Here is a 10,757-nt window from a genome sequence, read left to right as displayed (position 1 = left end):
TTATAAAAACTCACATAGGGAAAACAAAGATACGTTATTTTTACATATGAACACATCTCTTCAAATAGTTTTGTTTTCGAATAAAACTACGTATCATTAATTCAAGTATGGTGAATTACTTGAACATGTTTTGGTCTTAGAGTAATTAAGACGACAATCCAACTTTAAGTATGACATTTATACTTATACTTTTTGGTCTTAGAGTAATTAAGACTACAATCCAACTTTAGGTATGACATTTATACTTATACTTTTTCGGCCTTGGTGCATTAAAGACTACAACTGATTTTTATAGAAAATATAGGATTTTAGGGGATAAACATCAATCCTTTTCAAGCAAACAAGTTTACAGGACAAACGCATATTCAACTAGTTTTATTTAATAATAAAACTACACATTATTAAACTAAGTATGCCATTTATACTTACATCTTTCGATCTTGCAACATTAAAGATCATAAATCATCTATATAGAAAATATAGTATTTTCTAGAAACAAATACGATTACTTATTTCAAAGAATTAATCTTTAAGTGCAAGAAACTTATACAACTTTTATCGTAAGGTACTAAGGCTACATTCCATTTAACTAATAAGAAAATATCAGATTTTCTGGAAGAACACTGTAACATTTTCTAAAGAATAAAGTATATACTTTTTACAATGAAAGCACTTATAAGCTCACTAATTTAAATGTTGATACACATTCAAAATTACTTGTATTCTTAGCTATCTAGTAGACAGGTATACGTACAGATTTGAGAAGATGGAGCATAGTAGCTTCAAGTCTTTGTTCTGTTATTTACTTTTAGGAGTCAATCCAGTTGTGATTCGAATATAATGTAAACATTTTATTATTAATATAATAGTTGTTGTTGCTTTGATTACTATTATACAATTGTTGTGATAGTGATATTATACATGACGTTCTTATCTCCCGAACGTTTCAGCCTTTCAGGTTTGGGGGTGTGACAATTAACTCAAACCATAAGGACCATTCCTATAATTTACTCAATTTTAAAACCGGAGGATGTACAACTTTATTGCATGTTATAACATTTCAAAAGTTTTACATGGAGTAAATATTATAAAACCTGTATTGTAAGAAAAATGTAAAAGCAAATAATTAATAACACTTTGCTATTTTGTAATTACTAGTGAGTAACACGTGTTTATATGTGTAGTTGTGATTGTTGAATGTGTATTAAATTTATGGGGAAGGGTAGGTGATATATGTAGTGTAAACGTAGAACCACCCTTTTGAGCATCATTCTACCACTTTACCTCCAATGCTGACACTCGCCCTCTTTGTCTTCTTGGTGTCAACAGCAACATTATTACTCACCAATGGCGACCCTCCGCCTCAGGTCCCTTGTTACTTCATATTTGGCGATTCCTTAATGGACAACGGCAACAACAACCACCATCGTACTCAAGCAAAAGCTAACTTTCCACCATATGGCATTGACTTCCCCGACGGCCCTACTGGCCGGTTCTCCAATGGCCGGAATATCGCCGATGTCATTGGTCTCTCTCTCTCTCTCTCTCTCTCTCTCTCTCTCTCTCTCTCTCTCTCTCTCTCTCTCTCTCTCTCTCTCTCTCTCTCTCTCTCTCTCTCTCTCTCTCTCTCTCTCTCTCTCTCTCTCTCTCTCTATATATATATATATATATATATATATATATATATATATATATATATATATATATATATATATATATAGGTTGTTAGGTATATTCACTTTACCTATATATATATATATATATATATATATATATATATATATATATATATATATATATATATATATAAAAGTATGTGTGTGTGTAACTTTAGTTGTGATGCAAAGGTCCTTCTAACTTGGATTTGCTTATGTGATAAATAGCTCAATTACTTGGGTTCAAGAGTTTCATTCCGCCTTTTGCGACTGCAAAAGTTGAAGAAATCGTAAACGGCGTAAACTATGCATCTGGGGGAGCTGGAATTCGAGATGAAACGGGACAACATATGGTACGCCATTTTATATTATGCCATCGACTTTAAGTTAATTCGCATTCTTTGATTGTCTGAATGCTTCTTGCACATGCTTTGGCAATTATTGTTTATATAAGTGACTTGTTTTGTAAAGTTATTATATAAAACCATATGGAGATTATGGCAATGGGTATTAACAAACCTAGATCAACATTACTAGTTTTATATTAAAATTCTGGAGTTTTTTTTTTTTTTTTTTTTTTTTTTTTTTTTTTTTTTTTTTTTTTCTTCTGTGCACAATATAATCTCAATTTTGTTAATTTGTTAGTAACCAATTCAATTAAACATTTTACTTTTTTCAATGTTATTTCTGAAAAAAAAAATTACTTCTTTCAAGAACGTGTATAAAATATAAATTTTTGTTCTGTTATTTTTATTTTTTATTTATAAAGTTTATAAGATACTAATAATCGTCCTTTTTCTGTGTATTTTTTATTTTAAATAATAAATATGATTTATAACGAAATACCTTTTGTTAAAAATTTGACTAAATTACTGGTTCCTAAGTTTTTGTCACCCTCGATTTTTTTTGTCTATTTTTTAAGTTATTAATGCACCCAATGTCCTATTACTCTTTTTTTTTTTTTTCTCAATGTCCTATTACATATTTTTTCCAATGTCCTCATATGCATTTTTTATTTACTTTTTTAATATCTTTTCGCTTTCACAAATTATTTAATTTGTTTTTACAAATTCGTTTTCATGTATTTAAAATTATTAAAACGCATTTTCTTTTATCTACTTCACTTTTACAAAATTGTACCCAAAAAAAAAATACTTATTTGTAAACGAAAATTTCTAAAAAAAGTTTGGGTTTCCATTTATCTGTTATTTACAAATCGGAAAAGGATAACCGAGTTGTCAAAATGTTTTATCTAGAATTAATGAGGAAAGTTAGCCAAGTTCCACATTCTTTTTTTTTTTTTTTCTTTTATTATTATTATTTTATTTTATTGCGATTAAGCTAAGTTTAATGGTCAAAACTCAAACGAGTAAAAGGAATTAAACAAATGTAAACAAAAATAACAGTTAATTGTCCTAATAATTCATTTTCTACTATCCGACTAAATTCCACCGAGTGATCATCAAAACCAAGATTCACATTACCTTTTTCAAACCATTTTAAATTGAGATACAAAATTACAAAAAAGCAAAACCACAAGTTATACCCTTATAAGAAATTTAAAATATAGATAAAAAGTAATAATTTCAAAACAGTTTCGAAATCATTGTGTCAAAAACTAAAATAAACCTCTTATCCAACTTTTTTCATTTTAATTTTCTATTTTTACTTTTAAGAAGCTTGATTGAATAGGATCATGATTTTAACATGGCATGAAGATAGATAGAGAGATCAGCCAGCTGTGACTAACTACCAACCATGAATGGGTGGTTGAGGACTGAGGAGTAGTCCTTCTCCCAAATTTGAGTCTGACAATCTGTACAGATAAGATATGTCCCAAACACAGATTATACATACATTAACCCAAAATTTGACTTTCTATATAGATTAAGACATTCCCCCGTACGTATCACAAACAATGAAACTACGAGATCATCACTAACCACGAACATTAATTGTTGGTGTACCCGTGACAACCAAGAGAGAGAGAGAGAGAGAGAGAGAGAGAGTGAGAGAGAGAGAAGAAGAAGAAGAAGAAACTCGTAGTCCTTCGTGCTGCCCACCACAAACACACTCAACCACAAATGTCCGGGGTAGTGTGCACAGATGTTTTCCCGTGGTCACGTAGACCAAGAGACAGACTGTTCGTGTAGTGTATACCGGACGGCCTAAGAGAAATGATAAAAATAACCGCTATCATTAATGACTTTTCATTAAATAGTTAAAAGATAGCCTTTAGTTAAAAATAATCGACGAAATAGTAGGTTATTAAGAGAACTATGGCTCTTGGTAAGAAAACTACGGTTTCGGCCTAACCGAATTTAAAGAACTACAACTTAAGGCCTTTGGGCTTTGGTTTGGAGGACCGGCTACTGTTTCATGCTCACTAGCCCAAAATATATAAAATTGAAAAATTTTCATTTAAATCATTTTCTTTTGTTTGAAGTTAGAGAAAACACTCTCAATGGCAGCTCCGAACAACAATCAAGTAATGCTCGTATTGTTTTTTTTTGTTGCTTACTATGAAAACTGTTAACATTAAGTATATAATTTTTTTGCTAAAATCGAAAAAAAGTTACAGAAACCGTAGGTGATGTATGCCACCTACGGTGTACAAGCTTTTAATGCACAAATTGTGCATCAACGGTTTGTACACTATAGGTGGCCACATCAACTACGGTTTTTGTATAATCCTTTTTTGTTTTTTTTTTCAGCCTTGTATATTGATATAGTTGTATGTAAATATAGGTTATTTGAATTTGGTTTCGTAGTTAGGTAAAAAAAAAAGTAGTTGAATGCCATGAACGGAATAATAGAAATTCGAAGGAAATAGTAGTTAAGTGAATGGATCAATAGTTATTCTTAGGAAAAGTTAGATTGCGTTTAGTTGCGGAAAAACAATTTTCATTTTCCGTTTTTTTTTTCCTTTTTCGATTTTCGGTTTTCCTTTTCATTTTTCATTGAAAATTTTCGAAAACGCGTTTAGTTAAACTTATTCATTTTCAGTTTTAGAAAATTAGAAAATGTGTTTAGATATGTATTTTTCTATCGGTTTTCATTTTTAGAAAACGGTAGCGATGGTAGGGTGTGGGTGGGGGCAGTGACGATAGCAGGTCGACGGCAGTGGTGGTGATGATAGGCGATGGTGGTGGCGGCGGCAATTGTGTCGGTGGTGGTGATGGTGGCGGCAGCGGTGGTGGTGGTGGTAGTGACGGGTTAGTGGTGGTGGTGGTGGTGATGGTCATGGTAGGTCGGTGATTGTCTTGGTGGTGTTGGGTGGGTGGGGGTGCAAGTGTGTGTTTGTGGGGGTAGGTGTAGGTTTGTGTGTATGGGGGGGGGGGGGTGGCTGTGAGGGTGGGGGTGGGGGTAGGTGTGAGTTTGTGTGTGTGTGTGTGGGGGGGGGTGTCTGTGAGGGTGGGGGTGGGGTAGGTGTGGGTTTGTGTGTGTGTGAGTGTGTGTTTGTTGGGGTGTGGGTGGGTATGTGTGTAAATGTGTTTGTGTGGGTGGGTGGGTATGTATGTGTATGTGTGTGTGTGTGTTTGTGTGTGTGTGTATGGGGGGTGGATATGTATTTGTGTGTGTGTGTGTGGGTGTGTATGTGTATGTGTGTGTGGGGGTGGGGGTGGGTATGTATGTGTGTGTGTGTGTGTCTGTGTGGGTGGGAGATGTTAATGTGGGGGTAGGTAGAGGTGGATGGGGTGGGAGTGGGTGTGTGTTTATATTTTAGAAAAATTTTGGAATTAGAAAAATATTGAAAACAATGATTATCAGTTTTCCAAAAATTTTCAAACTTTGTAATTTTAGAAAACCGAAAATTTTCATTTTTCATGAAAATTTTAGAAAAATAGACGAACTAAACGCGTTTTCAAAATTTTCATTTTTCTTGGAAATTTTTATCGGAAAACAGTTCATTTTTCGGCAACTAAATGCACCCTTACTTTTTTTTAAGGATATAGTATATAGTTTGTACCTACGATCTGGGATACATATATCGTAAGTGACTAACTCACATATGGCTTCGTTAAAAAAATGAATTTTTTTATAGAATACCTCGAACCCGTAGCCCACCCCCGAAAAACTATGGACGATTTTTCACGTCTACGTATTCCTTGGCTATTTTTGGTTGAGGCCTATTTTTTGGCTATCTCTCATAGACCAGTTAAGTTGCTAACAAAAATTAGTGAATCCGTAAAATTACTTTTTGTGTACATAAAAGCATTTTATTACAAATAAAAAGCTCTCGAACTAATGAATACATTGAAATATGCAAACCCTTTACAAGTAATACATATTTTCTACAACGGATAATGACTTGAAATGGTAACAAACTTTGGTCTTTGTTCACATTTAGTTACTAAACTTATTTTCATTCTTTATTTGCCACTGAACTATTGGAACTGTTCACATTTTACATTTATAACCGGTAACAACCGGTCATAAGGGTAAAATGTTAATAGTTTTAATAGTTCGGTGACAAATAGATAATGAAAAAAAAAATTAGTAACTAAATGTAGGGGTGTAAGTAAGCCGAGCTACTCGTTAAAAGCTCGACACAAGATCGAGTTAAATGAGCATGATCCGAGCTGGAGCCGAGTTTCAGTTAATGGGCTCGTGAGCCTAAACGAGCTTAAAGGAGCCTCTCTCTCTCTCTCTCTCTCTCTCTCTCTATATATATATATATATATATATATATATATATATATATATATATATACACACACACACTAGTTGTGTACCCACGCATTGCAGCGGGACACATATTGCTAAGAATGAGCTTACAACGTTTAAGTTTCGTTTTTGATCAAAACGAACTGTAGAGCTTGGTTTTTGTTTTGTTTTTAAAGTTGGTTCTTCACTATGATTTGTTTTTTAATTTTCTATATGGTTCAATTTGTTTCATTTTGGTTCAAGGTTAAAAACAAAATAGTTAGGTTAGGTTTTTCGTTTACATCATGCTTAAAACCGAAAAACTTAAAACTATAGATGTAGTCATGAGCATGTATTTTCATTTTCTTCTACCTACACATTTGATCAATAAAATAATATATATTATTCATATTTATGTATATATAATGAATTCAATCACCAAATAAAATGTGAGCTTAATTGTGATAACTATTTGTAGCAATTAGTAAACGAGTAGTCCAACCGGGAACTAAAGAAAATATGTTTTGTCAACCTTTGTCATTTAAGTTAAACATTATTATTATTCTCACATTGATTCTTTTGAATGATAAAACATCAATTTGAGAATTAAGAAAAATGATAAAAATATATTAATATTAATGTTTCAATATGGCAATGAAAATAAATATATAAACTCACACTCATCTATATGTACAAAGATAGATAATATGCAACCAAAATACAACACACAAGAAAACATACATATGAAGTTCATAGGTGAATCAGCTTAATTAGTTACATACAAAAGTACTTAGTATTTGTATTTTATAAATTCTACCATAATAATAAATTATTTTTGCAAAACAATTACAAATTTTGTGCAAAAGTTCTATTATATAAAAATAATCAAATAATTAGACGGAGTGATTTTGGCATCAAATTACAAAAGTGATAAAAAAAACAATTAAATAGTCAATATTTACATTGGTTTCTGTTTTAATTTTAATTTTTTTGATTTTTTTGTTCTAGTTTTTGTTTTTTTAATTCAATGTTACAAATTGTTTTTTCAGAAAATGATATAAAAACCCTTAAGTTTTCACAAAAATATCGGTTTTACCTTTTGACGTGTTTTAGGTCCAGTAAAAAATCCGAAGTTTTGTTTAATTTGTTCATTTTTACCCTTATAGCCGGTTTCCATGTAACCTACCGGTTACTTAATACCAGTAAATCCCTTGAATTTTAAAAAATGTTCAGATTTACCCTTAAGTTTTTTAAAAATGTTTGAATATACCCTTACATTGATTTTTACTTTTATTATTATTATTATTATTATTATTATTATTATTATTATTATTATTATTTTTATTGTTATTATTATTATTATTATTATTATTAATTTTAATACATTTTTAAATGTATAAAAATATTTTTACTAATATATATATATATATATATATATATATATATATATATATATATATATATATATATATATATATATATACATACTTGTATTTAATATTTATATACATTTGAAACCCCATGTATTCCTGTAGCAACATATTTATATGTTAAAAATGTATTTATTTGTATTTAGTAGTTATAAATATATATTTATTTCATATTAAAGTATATTATATAAATATAAATATAAAAATGCATATTTATATATAAAAATATTTTTACTAATATAAATATATTTTTAAAAATATATGTACTTGTATTTAGTATTTATATACATTTGAAACCCCATGTATTACTGTAGTAACGTATTTATATGTTAAAAATGTATTTATTTGTATTTAGTAGGTATAAATATATTTTTATTTCATATAAAAATATATTATATACATATAAATATAAAAACGCATATTTATATGGTTTATATTATATAAAAGATATAATTAGATGTATTTGTACATATAACCAAGTATAAATATGTATTTATTTCATAATTATATGCATACTATAGTTTTTATATAGAGGAAATACATATTTATATCTATTAAATACAAATAAAAATATTTTTAAATGTATAAATATGTCTTTAAATGTATAAATACACTTTTTATTTGTATTTAATACATATAAATATGTTTGGAAATGTATAAATACATTTTCATTTGTATTTAATAGATATAAATATGTGTTTCATTTGTATAAAAACTATCTTATGCAAATAGGTATGGAAAAAATACATATTTGTAGTTAGTAATATGTACAAATACAGATAAATATATCTATTATACAATATAATCCATATAAATATGTATTTTATATTTATATGTATATAATAAATTTTTATATGAAATAAATAAATAAATAAATAAATAAATAAATAAATATATATATATATATATATATATATATATATATATATATATATATACACACAAATAAATACTTTTTTAATATATATATATATGTTTTTAATGGAATAGATGAGAATTCATTTGTATATAAATACTAAATACAAATATATATATATATATATATATATATATATATATATATATATATATATATATATATAAAAATATATTTATATTAATAAAAATATTTGTATACACTTACAATTGTATGTATAAAATATTTTTATACATTACAATGTATTAAAAATACTTAATAATAATAATAATAATAATAATAATAATAATAATAATAATAATAATCATAATAAAAATCAAGGTAAAGGTAAATCCGAATATTTTTGAAAATTCAAGGGCTTTACTCGCATTAGGTAACCGGTAGGTTATCTGGAAATCGGCTACAAGTGTAAAAATGAACAAATTAAACAGTATTATATTCGGAATATATATTTTCCAAAACAAATAAAAAAATACCAAAATAAATAAATAAATAAATACAAAAAATACATTTTTTTTACATATTTTAGTTGAATATTTAGAATATTCTACATATCTGGGAAATCTAGTAGAATATTCTAAACATTCTAAAAATCATATTAGAATATGTACAGTGTAATATTCTATTAGAATATTTCACGTATTTAAAAAAACGGTAATTTTTTAGTTAAATAAAGTTCCAAAAATAATAATTAAAAAAAGAAATTTTGGATTTTTCATTTTATTTTGCAATTTAAAATTATTTTTAAATTTGGTTTCACGGTCTCAAAAAATTAGCATGATCTCAAATGAACCTGAACATATATATATATATATATATATATATATATATATATATATATATATATATATATATATATATATATAGGCCCGTTTAGGCTCGATTAGGCTCCCAAGCCCACTAAATTGTTCACGAGCCGAGCTCGAGGTTCCTCAAAATTAAACGAGCCGAGCTCGAGCTTGGTAAGGCTCAGGCTCGACTCGGCTCATTTACACCCCTAAATAAATGTGAATAAAATCGAAAATTCGTTTCCCTCTAAAAATATTCAATGACTAAATGTGAACAAACTTCCTCTTGTATTATGTTTTAGCAAATTGTTTATTTTTGTTAAATTTTAGCAACATTTGTTAATGAAGAAATCTATTAAATAAAAAAAAACAAAACCCAAAAAACTATATTAAAAAAACGAAAAACAGAAACCAAAATAAAAAACCTATTGTTTGGTATTTTCCAAAATAAAAATTCAAAATTTTCAATCTAATTTTGGCTCAACAAAAAAAAAAAAAAAAAACCATTCTCACCCATAGCTATTAAGAAATTGTGTTTCATGATAAGAAATTACAATGTATTTTGAAGAAAAAAATTAAATACATTATTTTTTAAAATAGTTATTTAAATATGATTTGTTTTTTTTTCTAAAACATTTTAAAATTATGAGTGACTTTTTTTAATTGTTGCATGTATAGCTATTTTTTTCTAAAAATAATATTTTTATAAAGGTAATATGGATGGATGGTTTGGGCACAACACTTCATAAAACATGTTAACGGTTTTATTTAACTCTATATGTCTAGTTAAACAATCATAAATTTCAATAATTATTCAAACTTTTTTAAGAAAATACAATCTCAAATATAAATCAATTGTCCGGGTAAATTAAAAATGTCTAAATTCTAAACAATTTGACTTTCATAATATCCTTTTTAATAGTAAATATATTAATATGATGTATGTCAATAAATGTAGTATAATAATATATATATATATATATATATATATATATATATATATATAATGTTTCAATGTACATATGTATTTTTTTATAAACAATATATATGGTTTAATGTATGTCAATTTATATATTGCATAATTTTATAACACAAAATTCATACATATAATATTAGGATAATTTTTAGACATATAATATTGCATAGTTTTATAACATAAAATTTATATATATAATGTTGGTTTTGTTATTCGTTTTTTATACCTTTTTCGGGGGGGGGGGGGGGGGGGGGGGGGGGTTATTCAAAGATTTATTCATCAACAAATGTTGTTAAAATTTAACAAAAATACATAATTTGCTAAACCATAATACAAGAGGAAAGT

The 10,757-nt window shown here is 27.6% G+C and overlaps 1 protein-coding gene across 1 annotated transcript in view; it reads left to right on the top strand.

Annotated features, from left to right (window-relative positions):
• Positions 1 to 1,231: 1,231 nt before the first annotated feature.
• The window catches only part of LOC145045055 (GDSL esterase/lipase At5g45670-like), a 54,062-nt gene continuing 44,536 nt past the window's right edge, over positions 1,232 to 10,757 (top strand). The window contains exons 1-2 of the mRNA XM_078993404.1: positions 1,232 to 1,527; positions 1,884 to 2,008. Coding sequence (XP_078849530.1) covers positions 1,290 to 1,527; positions 1,884 to 2,008 — 363 coding nt within the window. The 5' untranslated portion in view covers positions 1,232 to 1,289. The remainder of the gene's footprint in view (positions 1,528 to 1,883; positions 2,009 to 10,757) is intronic.

This window comes from Lactuca saligna, chromosome 1 (assembly GCF_052625555.1).
Source record: "Lactuca saligna cultivar CGN05327 chromosome 1, ASM5262555v1, whole genome shotgun sequence".
NCBI classification, from domain to species: Eukaryota; Viridiplantae; Streptophyta; class Magnoliopsida; order Asterales; family Asteraceae; genus Lactuca; species Lactuca saligna.
This window is presented reverse-complemented; position numbering and strand designations above follow the sequence as displayed.